Genomic DNA, 26685 nt, shown 5'->3' with positions numbered 1-26685 from the left:
CCACAACAAAATGTTGCTTCATCTTCTCCTTCTTGAAAAATGCCCTAAAGCAAACCCTCCTAAAAGTACATTTTTAACACACTCTGCAGTTTGTTTGGAAAAAAACAAGTCACTGGCAGGTTTTTTTGTGACTCTTTCTAAGAGACTAAATTAGTGCTTATAAAATAGTTGTTTTCATTTTCTAAGCCTTCTGTTGTAGTTTGTAAACATACTTTTGTATTGGCAAATGACCACAGTAATGCCTGATTGTGCAGCAGCTTTTGACTGGCTGCAGCCTTACCTGGGCAGCCTTGTCTGATGTTGGAGGGTTTAATACAAGCTTAACTCTATGCATCTGATACTCATTTACAGAGTGTAGATAGCTTGATGTGATTGTGGTGAATCAGTCTGAGGACTGTAATGCACATTACAGTGACATGAGACTCTCTGCAGCACAAGTAAAATTTCAGCCTTGTTCCTTTCCCTCCCCCAAGAAACATTCTCCCATTCCCTAGCTGTATTTATATCTAACTTAAATAAACATGGATTATAATTCCTTGAAGTGCACTGCTCATCTATTTTTGTTTTCAGAATGCTTCACAAGCGATTTTGTGCTTCCAAAGTTAGAGAGCTTTTTGCATGGAAGGAAAAGATGGTGTGAAGAGCATGAGTTGCTGGGGGAGGGGGTTAAAAAAAACCCCAAACATTTTAAAACTAAGTGAAAAATCTTGAACTTGTTGAATTCTGCTGCTCAGGACTTTGCAGTGTGCATACACTATCTAAGAAGAAATAACAAGAACATGTTTGTTCCTGGACTTTTGTGTGCAGGAGAGGGAGGAAGGACTTCACTGCTGTCACTGTTTCTATGGTGACAGCTCATTCTTGAGACAGTATTGACATAAATTATAGTCAATCATTTATAGCCAGAAAACTTAAAAGGAAAAATTAACCATGTCTGAGTGTTTATAAGCTTTTCACAGTGTATTATAAATTGTATGTGGAAGTTAATTCATTCTCTGATGTTTGCATAGCTTACTGTACTGTAAGATGCTGATAAAATTCCCTCATGTGGTGCCCAGTTCTATAAAATACCTGTCAATGGACTCAGTACAGTATATTGTGATTATATATATATTATATTATATTATATATATATATATATATATTATATATATATATATATATATTGTGGCTAAGCTGTCAGCCCATGGCTTGGATGGGAGCACACTGCGATGGGTTAGGAACTGGCTGGAGGGCTGAGCCCAGAGAGTGGTGGTGAATGGTGCCACATCCAGCTGGCAGCCAGTCACCAGTGGTGTGCCTCAAGGATCAGTGCTGGGCCCCATGCTCTTTAACATCTTTATTGATGATCTGGATGAGGGCATCGAGTCCATCATCAGTAAATTTGCTGATGACACCAAGCTGGGGGCAGGAGTTGATCTGCTGGAGGGTTGAGAGGCTCTGCAGAGGGACCTGGACAGGCTGGACAGATGGGCAGAGTCCAACGGCATGAGATTGAACACATCCAAGTGCCGGGTTCTGCACATTGGCCACAACAACCCCATGCAGAGTTACAAGCTGGGGTCAGAGTGGCTGGAGAGCAGTCAGGCTGAGAGAGACCTGGGGGTGCTGGTTGATGGTAGACTGAACATGAGCCTGCAGTGCGCCCAGGCAGCCAGGAGAGCCAGTGGCATCCTGGCCTGCATCAGGAACAGTGTGGCCAGCAGGAGCAGGGAGGTCATTCTGCCCCTGTACACTGCACTGGTTAGGCCGCACCTCGAGTACTGTGTCCAGTTCTGGGCCCCTCAGTTTAGGAAGGATGTTGACTTGCTGGAGCGTGTCCAGAAAAGGGCAACAAGGTTGGTGAGGGGCTTGGAACATAAGCCCTATGAGGAGAGATTGAGGGAGCTGGGGTTGCTTAGTCTGGAGAAGAGGAGACTCAGGGGTGACCTTATTGCTCTCTACAACTACCTGAGGGGGGGTTGTAGACAGGCAGAGGTTGGTCTCTTCTCCCAGGCAACCAGTACCAGAACAAGAGGACACAGTCTCAGGCTGCGTCAGGGGAGGTTTAGGCTGGAGGTTAGGAGGAAGTTTTACACAGAAAGAGTGATTGCCCATTGGAATGGGCTGCCTGAGGAGGTGGTGGGGTCGCCGACGCTGGGGGTGTTCAGGGCGAGGCTTGACAGGATGCTTGGTTGTATGATTTAGTTGATTAGGTGGTGTCGGATGATAGGTTGGACACGATGATCTCGAAGGTCTCTTCCAACCTGGTTAATTCTATTCTATTCTATTCTAAAAACCACCCATAAATGCATGATGCTAAGAAACTTCTATTTATCTTAAAGCAGGAAAAATGAAATCCCCCAAGCAGTTTTTACTAGATGGTCCATTATCTTTTACCATACATGCCCTGATCATCAGAATCCCAGTTTTAAAGCAGAGTAACCCATGAGGAAGCATTTAGTTCTGGACCTGGCTTTTTGTAGGACAAATGGGTTCAGCTTGAAACCTGAGTGTGTGCAAGTTTGGGAATTCTCCCCATGTGTCTTGTGCCACTGGCACATACAGACTCGGGCCTGCAGACTCCAGCTGTGGCTTCTGCCTTGCCCGGCAGCAGTGCCAGCTGTAAAGGCAGTAATGCCACATTGTGCAAAGTTGTGGGTTTCTCTGGCTTTCAAAAGATATTTCAGAGGACTGGTAGCCAGGGGCAGTACAGCCCAGAGTAACCTCCAGATGGCAACTGGTTCCTGTCAGCCGGCCATGCATTTGCTGTGGTAGGTGCGAGAGTATCCTGGAAAGTGGCTTTAGCTTGGGCAGGTCTTTTAAATCCCTGGTAGCCAGAGGGGACATCTGGCATGGTGGGCAGCGAGTGTCACTTGAACACCGGCCTAGTTCTCACCAATGTCATCAGACAGTGAAATATTTTGATTCTGGCAAACTTGTGTGTGTTCTATAGGAAAGTCCTTGCTGGAAAGCTTTCAGCTCACTTTAAAGTCTCTGCTTGCTGATTTGGCACGGTGATGTCCTTTGTTTTGGATGAGTTGTGGAAATGTGAACATTTCACTGTGCCTCCAGTCACTGGAAGCATTGCTTTCCTGTATCTGTCACTGTAGGGCATCCCTCAGAACTTCACTTGGGTGTGGCTGGTGTGCTATGACATGGAACACACCAAAATCTTAAGAGGAGACTGGATGACGCTCTTGTTGCCATGGTTTAGTTAACTAGATGGTGTTGGGTGATAGATTGGACTGGATGATCTCAAAGGACTTTTCCAACCTGGTTAATTCTATTCTAGTCTATCATCACAAAAGTATGGGTTAAAATGCCACTGATCTTCGTTTTTCATGTATGCTAACCTATCTGTACACAAGTACACATATATCTGTGCACACAGAGAAATGAGAGAAAGGAGGCAAACCTGTAACACATGGTCTGGGAAAATACCTCTATTATGCTGACACAGCAAAAGGTATTTAGGAAAGGTAATTTCCCTAATGAAAACTGTATTGTTTTAATGTAACTCAGATGCAGGGCAAAATGTGGAGTGACAAACCACATTTCTCAGAGAATTCTTTGTGTTGTTTTCTTTCACTGTGGCTCTGGATTGTTCTGTGGCTTATTGAATTCCTGGTATTGAAGGAGAGTGATTTAGTGGTTGGAGAGCTGAGCATCACTATGATTTATTTCTTTCCCTGATCTCTTGCTGGTGATGTGGCAGTATCTGATAGTTCCTCTTCTTTGTTGTGCTCTCTTATGAAAGGAGGTATTATAGCTTACAGGATAATGTACAACAGGGTTTAGAGTTTCTTTAATGCTGTTATGTGCAAGATGTAATTTTTGATGCTAAGCTTTCTGCTGGCAAATAAATGAGGTGAGTGTGTTTCTGGTGTTCCAGGCTGTTCTGCTAACTCATGCCTGGGGTCCAGCATAAAATACTGATGTCTCATGTTCAGCTTCTCTGGCTAGTAACAAAGGTAGACTGTGGTGTTGCCTACAAATCAAAGGCTAACTTGCCTTCCAAGGCTGAGGTAACCTGGTCATAACATTTGGAGTCCAGGAGTATGATATAGAGACTTCACTTTTCAGCAGAAAAGAAGTGAAGAGCTTCTGGGCAACACTTGAATTCTCTGCTTTTGAAAGAATCACTTTGGGGGATGCTGCAAACGAAGACAAGAAGTTTATCCAAGACAGACACATTTGTGACATGCACTGTGGTTTTTTTTTGTTTGGTTTTGTTTTTCTGAATGCATCATGTTTCTGGGACTAAAAGGCCCCATTTCTAGGTCTGAAAGAAAAGCAGCAGTCTCAGAGGTGAGAGAGATGTTGAATTGCCCCGAATTTAAGCGAGCAAAGTTAATTTGTTAAATAAAGTAGTCAGGGCATGAGGTGTGTTTCTTCAGGATGATGTTTTTTTCTGATAATCCCAAACCAGTTGCTGAGCATTGCTGCAGACTTGACATCAGAAGGGCTTGCTGTAAGCAGTACAGCCTTTAATCAGAGAGGTTGATGAGTTGTAATTTCTGATGACTTCCAAGGAAAATGCCAATGTTAGTATTTTTTTTCTGTTCTCCAGTGATACCCATCTCTCTGGATTATTTGCTTTTGAGCCCTGTGATGCATGCAGATTTCAGTGTCTTGATGGATAACTGCAGGAGCAAATACAGGGGAAAATGGTTGAGTCACGAGCCTGAGACCCATGAGAACAGATCTGAAGCCAGAGTGATGCAGTGTTACAGAAGCAGGGCTTTCATCAAGCAGTGGAGATTCTGAGTCACCAGGACAAATTGTTTTCATTATTATTTTTTTTTTTCTTTAATTGTGTGCTGGGAGGGCTAATGCAGAAACTCTTGTGACCCAGTGAGTTGTTTTGCTCACTGTTAGACAAATACTGCTGGATCTGCAGCAATCCTGACTCCAGATGTTCCTGGCCCTTCATCATTGTCTGCAGCTCTGCCTGATTGCTGGGACCACTGAAATGGTTTAGAAATACAAAAGTTGCTGTTCACTGCTTTACCTCATAAGCAGTTTGATTTGGAGCATCTGAAGGGATAGGGAGGGAGTTAGGGTGGAGGACCACCTCGTGCTGCAGGCTCTGCCAAAGGTGCCATTAGCTTCACCGTGGTGTGAGTGTCCCAGGGGCTGTCCTGGAGGCTGGATCATTGCAGCCTCCCCAAAGCAGGGTGTTTAGGACAGTATGGATTGTATAGACCTGGCAGTCAGATGCACTTTGTTTGAGCTTTTCATCCTTTTACCCTTTTACTACACTGGAGGAGCTTTCCAGTGATGGCTTGAGTGGAAGTGAGGGGAAAGAGAAGGAAGAATATGCCTGTGGACTTCTTCCTTCTTTTGACAGAGAAGCACTTTGGTTGTGGGTGCTACATGCAAGTTTCAGAGTTTTGTCTGCAGGCAGCTTTTGGCATAGAAATGACTTTCAAACTTAAGAGAGGTTTTGAACTCAAGTGATGGTTTCTACCTTAGAACACAAATGCTTGGTAGTTGTTTAGGTACAGAAATACTAGGAAGAGTGGTTTTATGTGTTTTTTCTTAAGGATCCAGAATAAATGAACCAAGGTGAAGGGAAGCCCTATCCCTGGAAACATTCAAGGCCATCTTGGATGGGGCTATGAGCAACCTGATCTGGTTAGAAATGTCCCTGCTCACTGCAGGGGTTTTGGACTAGATAGAGTCATAGAATAGAATCATAGAATCAATAAGGTTGGAAAAGACCTCAGAGATCATCAAGTCCAACCTGTCACCCCACACCTCATGACTACTAAACCGTGGCATCAAGTGCCACATCCAATCCCCTCTTGAACACCTCCAGGGACGGGGACTCCACCACCTCCCTGGGCAGCACATTCCAAAGGCCAACAACTCTTTCTGTGAAGAACTTTCTCCTAACATCCAGCCTAAACTTTCCCTGGTGCAGTTTGAGACTGTGTCCTCTTGTTCTGGTGCTGCTTGCCTGGGAGAAGAAACCAACCCCCACGTGGCTACAACCTCCCTTCAGGTAGCTGTAGAGAGCAACAAGGTCTCCCCTGAGCCTCCTCTTCTCCAGGCTAAACAACCCCAGCTCCCTCAGCCTCTCCTCAGAGGGCTTGTACTTGAGGCCTCTCCCCAGCCTTGCTGCCCTTCTCTGGACACGTTCATGGCCTTGAAATGTCTCCTCCTTGCCCAAACCATTGTATGATTTTAAGGTGGGTGAGATTTGTGTTTTAATTGGTCAGATTTAGTCAAGGCTTCTCTGCTCCCTGGACGCACCCAGTCCTCCCTCCTGTTAGCACATACATTCCCCCAGCCACAGGGACCAAAGTTATGACTCAGAATTTTACCTTTTGGAAATGCTTTAATATTTTTTAAATAATACACTATATATCTGCTACATCCCCTCCCTTCCTCTGCTTTGTAAGGAGAAATGCTGTAATCCTGAACTGGGACTCTTCATGTACTTTATTAACTGAGATGTTAGATCTCAACAATAGAGTTGAAGTACCAAGACACTCAAATAATTCAGAAGATAGTTTTGCAACCTAAGGTTGTTAAGAGGAAATCAAGAGCATTCCTTGAATAGTTGCAAAGTAGCTAAATCCCTCCTCCCCGCACCCCACTTGCTTTCTGCAAATTCCAGACCCCGCGGGTGGAGTTGTCATGGTGGGCTCTGTTGTGCCTGGGTAATCCCTCTGGGAACCTCGTTAGCCTGGGAAGGGCCTCAGCAATGGGATTATTGCAATGCAACTGCACCCCTGAAGCCTCCTGAGTGGAGGCAGCCGTGCCAGCCTGCTCTCCTGCGAGGCAAAGCTTTTCTTTGCTGGGATGGACAGACTGAAGGCCTGGGAACCAGTGGAAAGATAATTTTTTTTGCTCTTATATTTGAAAACTGATTAATAATCACTGTGCTGTGCCAAGCTGTATGTTGTTCCCCTTTAAACTCCTCACTGATAAATTCCTGAAGAGCAGTGGCCATCTGAAGTGCTTACTCCCTGGAGGAAAAGGAGGTTTTAATTCTCGATCTCATTGCACAATAAGAGTTTTGGGTAGTAAGTTAATTTCATAGCTGCTATAGCCACCAAGAAACTCCCTTTATTGCATTTGAAAAGTCAGAATATTTCAAATGTGCTATGGGGAAGCTGTCCTAGATAGGCTGTTTTTAAATGGAGTGTTGTTTTAATAATTAGAAGGATTCAGTTAATTAGGCAGTATTTATTTCTCTGCAGCAGTTAACTTACATAGAAAGAGAAGGCCTTGTTCTCCTCAATCCTCTTCTAGGATAATTTATCATAGAATGCTTTGGGTTGAAAGGGACCTTTAAAGGTCATCTAGTCCAATCCCTCTAGCCTGGGTAGGGACATTATCTGGGGACTCAGGAAAATCATAATTTATGGCTTATTTTTTGAAGGATGTAGTGCTGTCATTAGCTGAGAGGTATATTGTAGAACACAACTCAAGCTATAGTGCTCCTTGCTGTGGCTTAGCTTAGGTGTATGAGAAATGAAGTGAAGATGATGGGGCTCTTTAAACATAACCTGGTGAGTCACAGCCTTCCACCTCACTGTCAGTGTTTGTAAATGAAATCAGGCTGTGAAAAAGTAAGGTAGTGCTTTCTCCAGGACAGCCACCATGTACTTGGGAGCTACAGAAAGAATCTGCTGGAGTAGAAAAGGTGAGGAAGAACCAAAGTTAATTAAACCAGCCTTTTGTTCCTCATTTTGATTCAGGTGACTCTGCTGGGCTTTGTGGTGGGTTTTGAGTATCTTACTTTTGGTTTGGCATAACAACAAGAGGCTCAGAGAGGAGCAGCAAAGAGAATCAGGGGGCTGGAAACGTGAGTTATGAGAAAAGCTGGGGACATGGGGTTTGTTTGGTCTATGAAAGTGGGGGTTCAAGGGAGGTAGGGTGAAAAGAAGGGAGGCAGATTGGTGGAAAGAAAATAGAAGGTTCCTCTGTCCATTGTCATGAGTGGAGAAACAACAAATAAAATTTCTAAAGGAAAGAGATTCTAGTTGGGCACATTTCCAGTGCAAAGGTAGGTGATGGGAGACACTGGCTGGGGACATTGTGGACCTTTGGTCACTGGAGATGCTGAAGAAGCAACATCAGGCAGTAGAAGCTCACGCAGAGCTGGCTTTCTGTGGGGTGGGGAGAGCTGTGCTCCTGCAGCTCCCTGTTTCAGGGAAATCTGTTATCTATCTGTGCACTCAGTGACCAGAAGTATAGTATTCTGGTTGAGGCGTCTCTTAAAATACAGCTTGGTATTTTTTTAATGCTTAACCAGTTGCTTCAGGATTATAGAGCCACTGTGAAGGAAGGAGGAGGTAGCTGTCCCTGTGGGGTGAGCAGAGCTCAGCTGGGAAACCCCTGGGCTCGCTGAGGGCATCTTTGAGCATGGATTGTCACACATAAAATTTTAGCTTGCACTTTCCCCCTGGTGTTGTGGTGTAAGTGCAGTACCATAATGAAACTCTTAAGAGGGGCAGAAGATATTAAATATCTTGAGATTTGTTTTGAATATGTATAATATAAATATATAATTCATTTATATATATTTTTTTTTTACAATATATTTGTTTTATATCTGTGTTTTTACAATTGCTTCTACACCAGGAAGGTGGTATCACAAAATACCCCAGCACATGCCTGAGTACCAGCCGTGTTGATGATCCTCCTTCCCTCCCCACCTCCACATGATGAAATGCTTTCTGGTGTCATTTAGATATTAACTGCTGTGGTTTTGATGAGCACATGGAGAATTTTAGATGATTCACTGAAGTCCAGGATCCAAACATGTTATGAACAGAACTCATCAGCCCCTGTGCTGATGGTTGGTGGCACTGTGTCAGTGCCAGGCGGGTGGTAGGAGTGAAGGTTTGCTTGGATTTCAGTGGCTGGGTGCTGCTTCTCACTGTGGGTGGACAGGTAAAGAATAACCTGGGGGTGCTGATTGACAGCTGCCTGAACATGGGCCAGCAGTGTGCCCAGGTGGCCAAGAAGGCCAATGGCATCCTGGCCTGCATTAGGAATAGTGTGGCCAGCAGGAGCAGGGAAGTAATTCTGCCCTGTACTCAGCATTGGTTAGGCCACACCTTGAGTCCTGTGTCCAGTTCTGGGCCCTTCAGTTTAAGAAGGACATCGAGACACTTGAACGTGTCCAGAGAAGGGCAACAAGGCTGGGGAGAGGCCTTGAGCACAAGCCCTATGAGGAGAGGCTGAGGGAGCTGGGATTGTTTAGCCTGGAGAAGAGGAGGCTCAGGGGAGACCTTATAGCTGTCTACAACTACCTGAAGGGAGGTTGTAGCCAGGAAGGGGTTGGTCTCTTCTCTCTAGCATTCAGCTCCAGAACAAGGGGACACAGTCTCAAGCTGCACCAGGGGAAGTTTAGGCTCGAGGTGAGGAGAAAGCTCTTCACTGAGAGAGTTGTTCACCATTGGAATGGGCTGCCCAGGGAGGTGGTGGAGTCACCATCCCTGGAGGTGTTCAAGAGGGGATTGGATGTGGCACTTGGTGCCATGGTCTAGTCATAAGGTCTGTGGTGACAGGTTGGACTCGATGATCTTTGAGGTCTCTTCCAACCTTGGTGATACTGTGAACCATCACCTAGTGGCTGCCTCATTTGGGGCAGGCAGAAGAGACTATGCTGTGTAGCTGCCTTGTTGGCTGGGTTTTGGGTCTGTTGCTGATTGCACAGTCCTTTTGGTGTTACCATGGGAATGCAATAATTCCATTATGAATAGCTGAAGCATTTTCTTTTACTGTGGTGTTGTATAATTATCGCTGCCTTTGAGGGAAGTTGTGCTCAAAGCTGATTGTTTAGCATTTGTACAAACCTGTTGCAGAGAACAAAACCTTTTTACAAGCAAGTGCCATTTGATGAAGGTGCCAGAAAGCTAAGGCATGTACACACACTCCCCAAAGAGCAGTTACATCACTAGAATGTGTCCAAGAGCTATCTCAAAATTACAAAGGCAAAATCATGTCCAGAGCTGAACTTCCATGCTCATGATGTTCTCGTGGCTTGTTGTTTGTCTTTCTACAAAGTAAATAACCTCTGCTGATATCAGGCAACTGTGTTGTGTTGTATGTAAATGGTAATGCTGTTAACTGGTGCAAAAATAAACTAGTCCTCTTTTCATGACATCTGTTTCCCCTAAAACTGAGTTCTGGTTAAAAGTCACTGCAATGATTATATAGGCCTGGTGAGAAGCTCAGCTGGAGGATGCTAATCCTTCTGGTGCTGTACAAAGCTTTAGCAGTGTAAAAAGTTCATATGTTAAATGTTTTGATTCTAAAATGAAGCCTGATGCTGCCAGAGCCCTCCCATAGTTTGCATGGGCCAGCAGCAGTGTTTTGATGAGTTTCTCCCATTTCTGAATTTAGCTTTGTGGTCTCCTTTTCTCTTGTGGAGCCTCCTGCAAAGGTCAGCCTGCAGTTTTCTGTTCAATGTCTCTTCTGTCTCACCTTTCTTGGCTGTGCTCTTCTCTGTTCATCCACAGAGTTTCTGGTGTATTTTGTATCATAAATCAAAGGGTTGTGCAAAGGAAAAAACAGGTAATAAATGACAGCAATACCTCTATTTTCAAAGCAGAGTACTTTTCTATGCAATACCCTACTGTTCTGCAGCAGCTCAAAGAGTTATTCAGGCTTAAATATTGTCTTATGACCTAAACTCTATTCTGGTTTCGTGTCCAGTTACGTTCCCACAAGCTTCCTGTGTGACCCTGCATCAGGCATTTCATTTCTTTGTCTCGCAGTTTCACTCATGAAGTGAGGAGAACAACAACCTCACTCCAGCCAGATGTGCTGGGGATGGAGTCATGAGTCCTTGTAGGGTAACGTGGTGCTGGGTCATAGAAATGCTTTTAAGCTCCTGCTTCAGATGTCAGAATGTCATCTTGGGCTAATCGCCATCACGAAATGAATGTCTGTCCAGTTTCAGGTTATTGTGCTGTGGCTTGTGTGCTAATTGATTCATTTCAGATGTTTTCAACGTAGTTGGTTGTTCTCTTTGTTTCCAAAGTAGTCCTAATTTATTTAACAGTATTTGCCATTCAAGTCAACTGATTTTAGACAGATGTTTGTCTCTTGTGTTTTAGTCTAGACATCTCTGATTTACAATCTGTAGCCCATCTGGTGAATTGCCATGGGAATAGGCTTATTTTCAATGCTTGAAGTATTGCAACATACTCTTTGCAAGTGTTTTTGCAGTAGTGGCTGACTAGCCAACCATCAGAAAAGGTTTATTTTAGCAAAGGAATCTCTCTTGTTTGTTCAGATTAGGGGAGGAAAATACTCCTTTTCTATTCAAAATAACAACAAAAGGAATGTTCCACTCTAAAATGTTGCCTGGAAATTGAAACTCTGGAATAATCTATGGGGCTGCTTTAAAAAAAGAAACAAAACCCACCTGGGTGTGTAGAGGAACAGCAAGAGACCTGAAGAATCCAACTCATCCATCTCTGTCCTCTGTGGCTGAACAAGTAGACTTGTCTAACCTTTTCTAAAGACTGCAGTGAGTTTTATGTTGTCCAAGTGTCTCATAAATGTGTCAGCTCCACCATTGGTGCTACACATGGCAGTTACTGGTGCTCTGTCTCTGGTGCAGGATGACCCTGCGCTTGTCCTTGTTCCCAGGCACATCCTGCTGCTCTTCCATCCCCACAGCATGGTGCTGAGTCATAGAAATGTTTTTTATGCTTCTGCTTCAGATGTCAGGATGTCATCTTGGGCAGGAGAAGCAGCTGTTTATACACAAGTGAATGATTTACCAGGCTGTTCAAGTAGCCTATTGATCTCATCTGGACGTTTCTACACTTAATAAATTAGTGAAGTGTGATGTACCCCAAAACCGAGGTACAGACTGGCATGGGAGGTCTTGCAGGTGACGAGTGATGAACCCCAACATCAAGGTGCAGAATGGCATGGGAGGTCTTGCAGTTGACAAGTGATGAACCCCAAAATCAAGGTGCAGAATGGCATGGGAGGTCTTGCAGTTGACAAGTGATGAACCCCAACATCAAGGTGCAGAATGGCATGGGAGGTCTTGCAGTTGACAAGTGGGACAATTCTTTATGGTCTCAGGGTAAATATCTTAGAATGCAACACACTTAATGTTTGAAATGTTGAACATTTGATGTTTGCAAATGTATTAATTCATAATTCTAGGGTGGTGGTGGTGTGTATGTTAAAAAGGAGCATTTAGCCTGGCTTGCTTCCTCTGCAGGTTGAGCTGCTGTGTAACAGCTTGTAGTACTGTGATAGCTTTGGACAGGGCATGTTTGGTGCAGCGGATCTATTTTAATTAATTTCCTGTTTTTATGGGTTACTGTATTTCTAGAATATGCCCCAAACCAGAGTAAAACATCTGGGAGACACATTTCAGAGTAGCATGCTGCTGAGTAGGAATCTCTTGGTTCTTCCATTAAATCGCGGCGTGCTGTTTAACTGCAAACCAAATGCACTCGAGCCTCCTGCTGCGTGTAGCAGGTCAAGTAGCAAGCACAGGTAAAATAAACTGTTTGCAAGAGTCTTCAGTGTAATCAGCAAAGGTGCTGTGGTGTAAATAAGCCAGAAAACGCTCCAGGAGCTGTCTGCTTGATGCATTTGGCACAGGTTTCTGAGTATTTTGATTAGATGCTTGTTTGCCTGAGTTTGTCTGCGCATGTTGAAAACATCAGTCAAACCCAGACTCCAGGCTGGATGTTATTGTAGGGCCTGTGGCTGTAAGGTCCAAGGACTGAACATGTGCATCGAGTGTACCTGACCTGCAGTTTAAGATTGATAGTGATGATGCACTGAAGCTCCAAAAGACCTGTATTATGCTTTACAACTTCCAATTCTTTTCACATTTTGCTTTATATTTTATTTACAGCAAGTTAACTTGGTGATCAGGGGGAGTGGGTAGAGAGGTGTTAGAGTTTGCAACCTCTCCTAACGTAGTCAAAGGATTGAGAAAACAGACAGCAGTCATCACATCCCCCACCACCTCAGGGACTAAATCCATGGAGAAGAGGTGTGACCAAAGCTACAAAGGCCTTTGAGAAGCACATTTTACCTACATCAAATGTGCTTCAGTCTCCACTCTTAGCTTGTACAGATTGAGGTAACTGTGTTTGGTGGTTAAGCTATGCAGATGTAGGAGGCTCCAGGCTGATAGGGTTTTTTTGGATGTTTCATTTGCATTTAAATAGCCATTTGATGCAGGATCCAACATCATTGGAAATCCATGGAGCCATGTCTATTAAACTTGAAGGGTTTAGTAATGTTTTTGTGCTACTCTTAGGAGATGAAGGAATTACTTCATGCTAGTGAACTGTGATCTGAATAGAAAATAAACAGTTGAGTGCCAGACAACATGAATGGACGTGTGGTAGGCATCTTTATTCACATGATTATTTTATTCATGTGTAGATGAGATGACAAACAGATATGGATAAGCTCTCCATGCTGTCGTCTTCAGGCATGAGCCGGTGCCATGGAGATGGCCAAGTGCTGAATGCTTTGTGGCCCCTATGCCTTGATAAGCTCTGTTGAGAACTTTATTTCTGCACCGTGCATGACCTCACCTATGGCAGGTTGAATGCAGCATAGGTGGGATTTTTTTCTAGCATTTGAGACCTCTCCAAAAAGCAGTCCTTTTACTCCCTCAAGCACTTGATATTGGGAAACCTGCTCATTTTCTCCCCAGTGTGGAGTTTCTCTAATCTACATATTTATACTCGTCTAAGGACAAAGTATTTAGATCTTGATCAGCATCAAATTTAAGACCCTGTGTCCTAGTAACCTCAGTAGACACCTGAGTGTTGACACTTCTGCTTTTTACCATATGTGAGCAGAGTTCAGGTAGCATCTGAATCAGCTCTCATCCAAGAGAGGGTGCAACTCAGAATTGTGATGATGTTTCTATGTGCCAGCTCTTTGCATCCTACTTTCAAGGTGTTTGTGAAGTGGTCTGACACACTTGGGTTGGCTGGTGCTAACGAGCAGCTTTAGGCTGCGGCCAAAAAGCTGGGGAGAACGCTCCCCACACCTCTGCTGCAGAAGCAAGATGATGATGAATGGAAGAGGATCCAGGATTTTCTTTGTTTTGTTTTCCTTGTCATCACCTTGTTTGGTTTGTAAGCTGCTTTGAGAATAACCAAGGGGAAGGAGAAGACACGTGTGCTTAACAGCAACAGGGAGCCTGTTTATGCTTATTTCATTGAGGAAATTGTTCCGGAACAGCTGCTCATCCATGTGAAAATGCAAACCCTTGGGTCCCAGCCAAGGTCAGCAAGCCCTGGGTCATTTGTTTTAGCAAAGCAGGTCAATTTGCCCTTTAATTATCTTTCCTTTTCATTTGGTCACACCTCTTGCTCCATAGATCTACTTGCTGAGAAGAGCCCTTCATAGGGGAAGATTTGATGCCAGTTTTGTATCAAAGGGAGACATCTTTTTCATTAATTACTTACAAGTGTTAAGCCTTGTAAAATAAAATGCATTTACCTGGCTGGATTTCATTTTCTATTTAGCCAGTGCAGTGGGTTCTTATTATTAAAATGTGCAGGGTTCTTAAATTTCAAAGTAAAAGTGTCAGATCATTGAATTTCAGGTAGTTTCTCTGCTAGGACAGGTATTGCAGCATGAAAATGGTAAGTTAGGACATTTGCTAGAAACAAGGCTGAGAAATTCCTGAACTTCAGAAGAGTTTTGAATAACTGCTCTCTGAATGAGAACTTTATAATGAAGCCTGGTAGGATTTGCTCTTGGTAATAAACTCTGCAAAATGGTCAGTAGAAACACTGAATAAAACATATGCCTGTGTGCTGGAGCTGGATGTGAAAAATATTCTACAGTGGACATAATTTAGTAATAGAGAGAGAAAAGCAGTGCTCTGTAAGCACTGAAGAAAGGAAAAATAGCGTAGCAAAATTACTTCTTTGCCATATAATGCTGTGTGGAAAGAAAGAAATGGGAAAGATGCATTGCTATAGCTGGAAGAAATGAAATGTCAGATTGTGGCTTCTATAATTTAAGGAAAAAAAATCCTAATTAAACTAAAGTGGTCTTTAATGGATGTATAAAAAGGTCACTAGAGACCAAGGAAAAAAGCATACTTATTCCAAAACTGGTTTTATACAAGAACTTTGAAAGTGTCAGGGATTGCAACCAAGGCTGTAATTAGCTTTGAAAACCTTGGGACCAAAGTTTCTCAAGTACATTGTGACATGATTCCTGAGGGAATGAAAGCAGCCAGAAGAACTGACAGTCCCTTCGTGACAGAAGCATCCTCTTGGCAGGGGAAGAGGGACACAGAGATGGGAGGTAGACTCGCTTTGATCTGCAGCGTCACACAATATAAACCATGACACACAGAGGGCTGGAGTAATTGTTGTCATTTTTGTTAGACTAGGGGCATGGGTGTTTTTGAAAAGGCAGCAGATTTGTAAACCTTTTTTGGTCATCCAGAATGGTTACAGTAATTAACTTCCTTCTGTCAGGGGAGTGACAGGACAGCACAAAAGAGGGGAGCATGTAGCTTTGAAGAAGAGGACAGACTCTGACTCGGGTGTCAAGCTGTTAATTAACTCTGCCACAATATAAGACTGAGTTGTTTCTTTTGCTGTCCCTTAATTATTAGCATGTGCTAGAAATATGACAACTTTGTGCTCTTGAAGCTATGGACAAGTATGATCTGACACCTGCCTGGCTGATGGATTTCTGTGCCTTCAGCCCCATGGCTCCTCCACCCTCCTTTCTCAGTTCAGAGAAGGGGGAATAGTTTCCTTGCACCTGCATTTTGGATGGAGCCAGCCCCAGTGTTTTGAGGCAGCCCTCCAGAAGCTGATGGAGGTGGTTTGCATTTATGGTGTTGGAGCTTTGGGTGGAATTTGGCCTCTTGTTTTGTCAGCAGAGGTGGCCAGAGGTTTTCTGGCTCCTTTTCGTTCTGAGCTCAGGAAACAGACTCTGTTTGTTAACAGGTTTAAAGTGTTAAAGTGAGCTGATTTCAGTGTATAGCATCTGTGTTAGAAGGGACTGACTTTTTCTCCTTTAAATTAAGTCTTCTATAGAACCAGGAGCTTCAATTAAAACTTTACAAGTTCTAATTTCCTAGAGAACCCCTTACTTGCATACGTCCTGTGGATACAAACATCTGAGGAGCATCCTTCACGTTTTCACAGCTGAAAAATATTTTACCCAATTAAAATAATGCCAAAACAACCCAAACAAAACCACAAAAAACAAATTCAGAAGGTATAGGTTTGGGTTTAGTGTTAATTGAAGAATGATTTCACTGCAGAAATGGTCTTTAATAATGGGGACAATAATGTTTTAAAATGGGGATTGTTGTGCTGTGGAGATGGGGGTCTGTATTTTACTCACTACCACTTGAAATTATTTTGGTAGCACTGATGAGAGAGAGATGAAATAATGTATGCTAAAGTCATTTGGCTAGCCTTGAAATCAACGTGCTGGAAACAAAATCTACCTGCAAATCACTAGGCTGTCATTCTTTTGAAACTTGTTATCCAAATTACTTTAACAGTTTGTGGGCCATGCTCAAGGTGAAGAATCAGCTTGCATGGTGCACCTTTTGATGATAAAACCCAGGGTCTAGGGGGGTTTATTGGAAGGGAAGTGTTACAGTCAACAGCATCGGTGTGGGAGTTTGACTTCTTCCTGCAAGTAGATTGCTACTCCATATGAGCAGTTGGCACAAGGCTTAGAAGGACAGATATGAGGCATGCTGAGCAAAGTGCTTCTCATTTGTTGTATAGGGACTGTCTGGTCTGGGTGGAGAAACTCCCAAACTGTCCCATTTTAACATTTATTTCCAAGTCAGAGTACCTGTTTTTGAGAGAGACTGGCTGGGGCCAAGGCAGCATTTCAGTGAGAGACTGAAACAGACTGAATGTGGAAGCTTTGTTCTATTAAGCAGTCTTAATATTTAACTTCTTCTCTACTTAAATGGTGAAGTCAGGATTTAAAATTTTATAACAGCATTTTTGCCTTGCTGTAAAGCTCCTTCTGAACCAGCTGTCCTTGCAGTACCTGAAGGGATCCTACAGGAAAGCTGAAGAGGGACCTTTTGTGAGGGTATGTAGTGGTAGGGCAAGAAGAAATGGTTTGAAGCTGAGGGAGAGTAGGGTTAGACTGGATCTAAGGAAGAAGCTCTTCAGTAGAAGGGTGGTAAGACTCTGCAATAGGTTGCCCAGGGAGGTTGTGGATGCCTTCTCCCAGGGGATGTTCAAGGCCAGGTTGGATGAGACCTTGAGCATCAAAGTCTAGTTGAGAGGTGCCCCTGCCCATGTCTTGAACGTCTCCAGGGACAGAGCCTCAACCACATCCCTAAGCAACCTGTTTCAGTATTTTACCATTTTCATGGTAAAGAATTTCTTCCTTGTGTCCAACCTAATTCTCCCCTGCTCCAGCTTCAAACCATTGCCCCTCATCCTGTCACTCCAAACCCTTCTAAACAGTCCTTCCCCAGCCTTCCTGTAGGTCCCCTTCAGATATTGAAATGTAGCTCTAAGGTCTCCTGAGAGTCTTCTCTCTAGGCCGAACAGCCCCACTTCTTTCAGCCTGTCTTCATAGGAGAGGTGCTCCAGTCCTGTGATCATCTTGGTGGCTCTGCTCTGGACCTGCTCCATACTGTGTCCACCCCATGGCTAGACACATTGCTCTGGGTGAGGTCTGACCAGAGCAGAGAGGCAGAATTGCCTCTCTTGACCTCTGACCACAATTCTTTTGATGCATCCCAGGATGCCATTGGTCTTCTGATCTGCAAGCAAGCATTGTTTGCTCTTGTCCAGCTTCTCACCCACCGCTACCCCCAAGTCCTTTTCCGCAGGGCTGCTCTCAGTTTCATCATCCTCCAGCCTGTATTGATATTGAGGGTTTCCCCTCGTTCTTAGGCCCGTGGCAGACGGGCTAACAGCTTAGTGTAAACATTCTAGTATGTTAAAAGGTAGTCATGAATTTAATTTTACTTTTCAAAGTAGTAAGCTCTCGTTGCAAATGTCTGTCTGATGTTTGAGGGGCTCATTTATTGACTGCTCTGTGTGGCATTTCTGATTTCAGTGGCTGAGTCAACAAGCAATTGAGCAAACCATTTCCATTTGATCTAGACACGTTCCTTTAGCTGTGAGGTTCTGTTTGCCAAAGTGGAATGGTTATGGCACTTGCTTTGTTGTACTTGTACTCGGGGCCTGAAAATGGAACTTGCATGTTCAGGGCTGGATTTCGCAGTGGAAACCATAAGCTTCTTGCTTGTATAACCACATTCCAAGGTTAGTCTGAATAGCTGAGATAATGAATTTGGTCTTTGTGCATTCTTAAATAGATAGTTTTTCACATATGTGATATTTTATTATTTTGTGCTACAATTGGATGCTTTCCTTGGGAGCTGCCTAGTTCCAGGCTGCACAGTTTCTGCTTTGTTCCGTGCTCCCATGCCTTCGACAAGAATAACTTCAGCAGATTTCAATATAGGAATTGTGGGCTGCTAAAGGACATATTGTGTTACTGCTTAATGTTGTAGAAGTTGATCAGGGGGTAATATAAAGTCTATGTTTGAGCTGGTTTATGATGAAAATATTATTTCAGTAGAGTATATGGTAAAGTCATTGGACAATGATCTTATTCTCAGAATGATGGCACAAAGCATTTTCCATAGACCAAAAATTAGTAGAGCTGCTCTTTTTGTTATTGCAGGCTTCAAAAGGAAAGCTATATTTAGCCTTTTCTAAGCAACTGTGTGATTGGTTTCTTTTCTTTCTCTTTTTTTTTTTTAATGTTTCACTGATAAAAACCTAACATCTTATTGCTGGCTTTCTCGTAGGACCAGCAGAGGTTCCCATGATGTCACCCAATGGATCCATTCCCCCTATTCATGTGCCTCCTGGTTATATCTCACAGGTATGCTTCTTGAAGAATTCAAATGTGTAGAAAAGCAATAGCCTTGAGCCATGTAGAGGAAGTTTGTTTGTTTGAAGATTTATTTACTAGTGTGTATTACCATGTTCATTAATGTTTTCATACTGCTCCTATGTCCTGAGAGTACACACACATTTGCACAGGTGAGCAGGCACGTGCACCTTCACACACTGGTATGTTTACCAGCTGGGGGTTTAACACTAGCAAAGTTACACATACAGACTGAGTTTATGTGTGCCAGTCCTCTCCCCCAGAGAGGGAAAGGTCTCTGCTGTTGGGTGATGCCTTAAGTTCTACAGTGACAGTCAGAAAGGATAAGAGACCAGTGGAAGTGAGAGGAGGAGCCACCACAGCTATAAAATCTGCTGTTGATCCTCAGGATCTTCCCAGCAGAAATTCTGTGGTGTATCAAGAAATGGAGGGTTTGGGTTGTTTTCAAGAAGAGATGTGATTTAATTGTCTATTTATGGAGGGGAAAAAAATGGAAGAAGCTTTTCCACAAATCTGTTAGGTTTTGGAACTCTACTACTGCTCTTCTGGATAAATAACCACTTCAGATTACCAGATTGTGTTCCTTCCATCTTCTGCAAAGCTTTTGGACTCTTTCTGAAGTAAGGAAGGGGGGAGGGGGGGAAGTGAAAATAAAGAAGAAAGGTTGATGTAAGGCAGAGTAGCTGTGAGCAATACAATCACTCCTCTAATTTCACTACTTCCATTGAGACTTGGACTGGACTGAAAGCTTTGTTAAATGCATACAAGGTATTTCAGCTATCCTTGATGAACAGCATAAGAACTTTTGATACCATATATTTTGGCTTCTTGCTAAGCAGAAAATAGATGATGTCCTGGAATCTCTTCCCCTCCCCAGGAAACATGTGAGCTTGTGTAAGGCTGAAAAATTGCGGATGGCGTCATACTTAAATCCCACAAAACACTGCAATCACTCTGTGGTATTGTAACTTCTGAGCAGGGTGAGAACATGCTTCAAGCACAGGGAGCGTTGTCAGGCAGCCCTGGGGAGAGGGCACACATGCCAGCAGGGTGGTCCAACTTCCTCCTGCTTCTCAAGCATCCCAGGGTGGGTGGTAGGGGTACGCTTTGAGGCACCCTTTGCAGTGCTGTTTAATACTCCTCATGCCCTCAATAATTTAATGAACTGACCCTTGCAGAGGAGTTGCACTCTTCCTTTTGAAATAAAACCTTTTCATTGTTTAAAACATTTATACCTCTCAACCCCTACACTGAGATAGCTGGGTATAATTGAAATGTTTTCCAAACCTGAATGATGAAAATTCTCCAGCTGTAGCTGTCTGTTCCTCTTCAATGCTTGTTGTGGAGCAGCAGAATAATTCACTAAAGAAGCCTTAAAGTAGTTTCTTAACCAAAAAAAAACCAAACCCAAACCAACAAAACCCCAACAAACCAAAACACCTCTTCTGAAGAAATTTTTCCAAGGAGCTGGAAATATGTTGTAAAGTTTTAGGCAACAGAATGTGTCTTCTGCGGTGTGGTGAGTGAGACTCTTGCCTTTCAGATGACTTCATGTTAAGCACTAGTTGAAAATGTGTAGTAATCAAATCAGTTCTTACTGCAGTATACATCTCTGCCTTATTTGCTTTTTGTCCACTGCCTGATAGTTTAAAATCTCTATTTTGTGATAAGCAACTTAAATTTAGAATGGTCAGGGAAAGATGGTGAAGCAAATGAATGCACTTTGAGAGGCGAATCCAATTATATTTGAGTTTTGGTTTGATTTGTCCCCAAAGTGTACATCTAAGAGACAGGCAGAAAGCTGATACCCCTGCAGAGAAGTATTAAAAAAAAAGGGCAGGAAACATTTTTTTCCCCCCCCATTTTGTTGTGCCAAGCCTGCTGAAGCTGTGAGCATTATTAAATACTGCATTAGTTATCTAGTGATTGCAACTCTGGATTAAAATGATGCTTCATTACCTCTTCTGAAATGATCAGCAAAAATTTGGCAGGAGGTCGTGTGCCCTGCAAGGTCAGCCCACTGCAAGCAGCAGAAAAATAATTAGACTCTATTTCTAGGCTTCAAGAGCCATATTAGTAGTTGGGAGTAGAAGCCAGGTTTGTTGATGTTGAAGAGATGTTCCCAATGATGAGTCTTAGCCAGGGTGGGAAAAAATCCAGGAAGATTATAAGAGACAAATACACAACCCCAGTACAGATCTTTCATGCTATGGTTTTGCTTTTAAAGACCAAGTCAATACAGCCAGTTATTTTGCATTTCCTGTTCAGCAGACAAACCTCTGTGCACCTCTGGCAGATAGGAACTATCAGATCAGAGTTCATGTCCCTGCAATTCTTTATTGGCTAAGGGTTAGTTATAGAAACAAGACAGAAAAAGTCCCTTGGTGCACTCTTGGTGGACAGTATTGCTGCTGTAAAAGTTAGTTGTGGAAGGTGGCATGGTAGTCAAGTCTCAGTTAAATGTGTGCCACGTCAGCCCTTTTGGCTTCAGCTGTTGAATGTTGAAGGAGCAGCTCCTATCCCTTCTCAGGAGCTGGGCACAAACTGTTAATGTCTGTTCCAGTTCCCAGCTGCAGACAGAGCTGCTTCCTTGCTGCATGAATTCTGAGACACAGGCTGGGAGACAGCATCCGCTCCAAGGGTGTCCACTGGAGACTTTTTAGCTTAGCCTGGAGAGGAGGAGGCTCAGCGGAGACCTTTTTGCTCTCTACAACTACCGGAAGGGAGCTTGTAGCCACGTTGGGGTTGGTCTCTTCTCCCAGGCAACCAGCACCAGAACAAGAGGACACAGTCTCAAGCTGTGCTAGGGGAGCTTTAGGCTGGATGTTAGGAAGAACTTCACAGAAGGAGAGATTGGCCATGGGAATATGCTGCCCAAGGTGGTGGTGGAGTCACCATCACCGGAGGTGTTTAGGATGAGACTTGATGGGGTCTTGGTGCCATGGTTTACTTGATTAGATGGTGTAAGAGGATAGCTTTGACTCGATGATCTCAAAGGTCTTTTCCAACCTGGTCTGATCTATTCTATGCTATTCCTATTCTATTCTATTTCTATGCTTGCCACCAGGGTCTGTGGCCTGATGGTTTCTTCTGGCTCCAGAGCAGTCTGGCTCCTTGGTGTTAGCACCATCTGAAGACAAAGATGATTATTTGGATGCTAAGATACTAAATTTGGGGACACCCTTGTGGGTGGTTATTTCTACTTTTGACAGAGGAATGAAGGAGGATTTGGAGTGTTCTATTGAGGAGAATTACAAAAATGGAAATATCAAACCCCATGATCACGAACTTGTTTGCCTAGGGCTACTGGCTGAGGATTGGTCTCTCTGAAGTGAATCTGGAGCAATTCCACTGGAGTTTCAGGAATTACTCATGTATAGTTGGACATGAAAATTTGGCACGAAATGTGGCTTTTTGTTAATATGTGGTCTCTGCCACAGGTATTTTAAGAGTAGAAGACTGGTTTACTGGTTGGGGGATGAAATATGCATGGTGCTGGTAAAGGCTGCTTTTGTCAGGAGATGATGTTGGGGTCAGAGAGTCTGAACTATGCAATTCAAGCCATGGTCCTGCAGCTCAATATTCCTGCATGAAGCACATAGTGTTTAACAGAACTAAAGCATAACCTCTAGACAGAGGAAAGTCTTTAAAGGACATTTAAAGGGGTAGAAAATCCATCATGTCCTGGGGAATCAGGATTTTGCTCTTGGGTACATTCTCTACCCTAAAAGAGAGATATTTTCTCCGACTGTCTTTGGCTTGCATAAGTTTTAGCCACAAGCTCTTTGTTTTTGTGTGGCTTATACATGCTTCTCTGTGTGTTTTGTAGACTGCAGCTGATCAAGTTGTCCTTTAACAGGATGATCCTCCCTAATGCTCTGAACACAGGGAAGGTCATGATGATCTCAAACTCAAATGGAACAAGCCATAAAGTGATGATCCTTTTAAGTTCATGAGCCAGTGCTTGGAAGATCTGTACTGCTGTAGATTCAAGAGATTCCAGCATCCTTTGCCACCATTATAAATGGTTAATTTCAAGATCATCAAAATGTGTAGAGGAAGGATCCCATGTACCAGGTTCAAGGTGCAATTTTAAAGCTGGATGGCAAAGCAGTGATGCAAACGTGTCAGGGCTGGCAGGAATTATGAATAAATAAGATGTTGACATCCAAGTTCCTCCTGGATGAGCTCATTCTGTCCTTTTTTTTTTTTTTTTTGTGGTACAGATTGATTTATGAATAAAGTTTTGAATTAGTTTATGAAATTCCCAAAGTATTGGTTGTGTTCCACCCAGGGGCCATGCTCCAGATGTGCTTGCACACTAAGTGCTAGACTTAAACAAAATAACTTCATTTTATGGTGAGGGTGACAGAGCACTGGAGCAGGCTGCCCAGAGAGAGGTTGTGGCATCTCCTTCTCTGGAGACTTTAAAAACCTGCCTGGGTGCAGTCCTGTGTGACCTACTCTGGGTGATTCTGCTCTGGCAGGAGGGTTGGACTGGATGATCTTTGAAGGTGCCTTCCAACCTCTAACATTCTGGGATGCTTGCTTTTATTTTGGAAAGCAAGTGGAAATCGATTGTGTATTTCCATACGATACCCATTCACTCAGTGTGTGTGCTGCAGGATGAGAGGGATCATGTTCCTTTAACTGGGACTCATAAAATACAGGGACAGTTTACCTATGCAAAATTAACAAGCCTGTTTGTTCCTGGAAGTGTAGTATTAAATGTCAGGGGCAAAAAAAAAAAAACAAACCAAAGAGTGAACAGTGAGTGATGTAGATTGAATATGTGAATTACCTGGTCACCCCTTGAGTACTGTGTCCAGTTCTGGGCCCCTCAGTTTGGGAAACCTGGATAGGGGTTTGGAGCACAGCCCTGGGAGGAGAGGCTGAGGGAGCTGGGGTTGCTTAGCCTGGAGAAGAGGAGGCTAAGGGAAAAACCTTATTGCTCTCTACCACTACCTGAAGGGAGGTTGTAGCCAGCTGGGGGTTGGTCTCTTCTCCCAGGCAAGCAGCACCAGAACAAGAGGACACAGTCTCAAGCTGCACCAGGGGAGGTTTAAGCTGGATGTTAGGAAGAAATTCTTCACAGAAAGAGTGATTGGACATTGGAATGTGCTGCTGAGGGAGGTGGTGGAGTCACCATCACTGGAGGTGTTTAAGAGGACACTGGATGAGGCACTTGGTGCCATGGTGTAGTTGATTAGATGGTGTTAGGTGATAGGTTGGACTTGATGATCTCGAAGGTCTTTTCCAACCTGGTTAATTCTATTCTATTCTGTTCTATTCTATTCTACCTCTAGTTAGACTGAGTTTTCATTGCTACACTCATGCCTTTAATGTAAAGCAAATAACATTGAAAATGGTATTCTCAAAACCTGACAACTGAGCCTGTTTTATTTGGTATGAGTAATGTTCATCCAGATTCTCCTGAAAGCTGTCTACCTCACTCAGCAATTAAGCTCCCTATAATATGGGGGGGGAAGCCCACATAGAATTGTGCTGTCGTAATACTGTCGTCGAGGCAGTGTGCCCATTACACCAGCAAGCTCAAAACCAAAAAACCACCACCAAAAGACAATCCACCTAGGAACTGCTTGCACAAGACAAAATAATGGAAGTTTAGCTCTGGGTGCTGAATGACCAAAGCTATTTGTTTGCTTTAAACAGCTAAAATTAGTAATAATGATTACTTCCAATATTCCAGTTGCATCTGGAGACCTCAACAGGGATTAGGGTTTCATTGCTTCTTGGCACTGGAGACAGTGTAGCAAACTGTGTGTTTCCTGATGGATTTATGATCTTTATGACAGGTTGGATTTTTTTAATTTATTTTTTTTTTAGCAGATACAAGGAGTTGCAGATTTCTTCTTTAAATAGCAAAGTTTAACCTCCCTGCTGAGTTACGTTATTTACAGTACTACATGAATTTATTCTGTCTTAGAGCATCATCTGGCCTGTTTCAGGAACAGTGTGGCCAGCAGGAGCAAGGAGGTCATTCTGCCCCTGTACACTGCACTGGTTAGGCTGCACCTTGAGTACTGTGCCCAGTTCTGGGCCCCTCAGTTTAGGAAAGATGTTGGCTTGCTGGAACATGTCCAAAGAAGGGCAACAAAGTTGGTGAGGGGTTTGGAGCACAGCCCTGTGAGGAGAGGCTGAGGGAGCTGGGGTTGTTTAGCCTGGAGAAGAGGAGACTCAGAGGAGACCTTAGTGCTCTCTACAACAACCTGAAGAGAGGTTGCAGACAGGTGGGGGTTGGTCTCTTCTCCCAGGCAACCAGCACCAGAACAAGAGGACACAGTCTCAAGCTGCACCAGGGGAGGTTTAGGCTGGATGTTAGGAAGAAATTCTTCACAGAAAGAGTGATTGGCCATTGAAATGTGCTGCCCAGGGAGGTGGTGGAGTCACCATCATTGGAGGTGTTTAGGAAGAGACTTGATGGGGTGTTGGGTTGCCTGGTTTAGTTGATTAGATGGTGTTGGATGATAGGTTGGACGTGATGATCTCAAAGGTCTCTTCCAACTTGGTCTATTCTATTCTATTCTATTCTATTCTATTCTATTCTATTCTATTCTATTCTATTCTATTCTATTCTATGCTAATCTCCCAAAATGGCAGCCTTAGCCCATGCTGGTTTTATTGCTGTCTGCTGTATATAAAACATTGGATTACCAGCTTCATGACCTGTTAAGGACAGAATAGCATAGTTGAAGTTTGTATGTGCAACATCAGAAATTTATATACCTTCAAGTCCCAGTTTAGGGAGAACACACCCCTGTAGTGTAGGGGGAAAAAAGTTGTTTGGGTTTTTTTATAAGTCCCCCTGTGTGTCTGCTTTTATTTGGAACATGGGCACATCAGGTACCCAGATTGCTGTTGGCATTTGAGGCCTGGGACAAAAATTAAGTGTAAGTTGTTATGTCTCTTAGCTTTATGATGAAAAACATTTGTGAGGCTGGCTCATCCTTGAGTTGGACAGATGATCATTGTAGGTTTCTACCAACTCAAATAATTCTATTCCATTCCATCTTTTCATCTGTGGCTTTTATTACTCCTGAAATCTTCTAGTTTCATTTATCAGGATAATTTCATCAGCAAGGCCTTTGATAGGACTCTGAGCATTCCTGCCTGCTCTCTAGCTCAGGAAGAGGAACCCTAGTAATTTGAAATATGGCTTACATTATGTCCTGCTGCAGGATACAAACTATCTGTCATCTTTCACTGGAGCACAGAGTACACAGGCAGTCTGGTCCAGATGCACCCAGAAGAGCTTGTACCCACCTGGAAGATGAAGTTGCCTTTGAGGCTTGGACTCATTAAAGCCATGATGAAAACTTTTCACATCAGGATCCAGGAACTTGCTATCTCAGTTAAATTAGAGCATGAGTCAAGTCTAAGAGAGTTCAGTGCAGCGTTTCTGTACCCAGTCCTAAATATGTAGTTCTGTTTTTCTAATGTGCTAAATAGAAAAGGGTTTTCCTCTAGGTTTCGGAGTGCAGATTTGAGACCTGGAACCAGGATACGAGGTGGCAAGGAGGTTGAATAGAACCAGTAGCAGAGATGGGAGACCTAAAAATGCAGCAGTTACAGTGTAGTGCTAGTTTAAATCTCTGAGGCCCAGTTATCTTTTGAGGACTCTCCAAAGTCTTCAAAATTTATAGCTAGCAGATGACAAGTTGCTAGCCGAAGGTGTAAATTTAGAGGTTAGGATCAAGTATGTTATGGTAAACAATTCCTGTTGTGGTTACTCAGCATAGCAAGCAATGCATGATGTAAAATATCAATTACAAGTGAATGAATTCACCT

General features: G+C 43.4%; 1 protein-coding gene across 1 annotated transcript in view; it reads left to right on the top strand.

Annotated features, from left to right (window-relative positions):
* Positions 1-26685, top strand: part of FNDC3B (fibronectin type III domain containing 3B) — a 229775-nt gene that overhangs the window by 98024 nt on the left and 105066 nt on the right. Inside the window, exon 4 of the mRNA XM_054166761.1 lies at positions 18791-18867. Within this exon, the coding sequence (XP_054022736.1) occupies positions 18791-18867 (77 nt within the window). The remainder of the gene's footprint in view (positions 1-18790; positions 18868-26685) is intronic.

The sequence above is a fragment of the Dryobates pubescens genome, chromosome 13, assembly GCF_014839835.1.
Source record: "Dryobates pubescens isolate bDryPub1 chromosome 13, bDryPub1.pri, whole genome shotgun sequence".
NCBI lineage: Eukaryota > Metazoa > Chordata > Aves > Piciformes > Picidae > Dryobates > Dryobates pubescens.
Note: the sequence above shows the minus strand (reverse complement) of the source record. Positions and strands in the feature narration are given on the sequence as shown.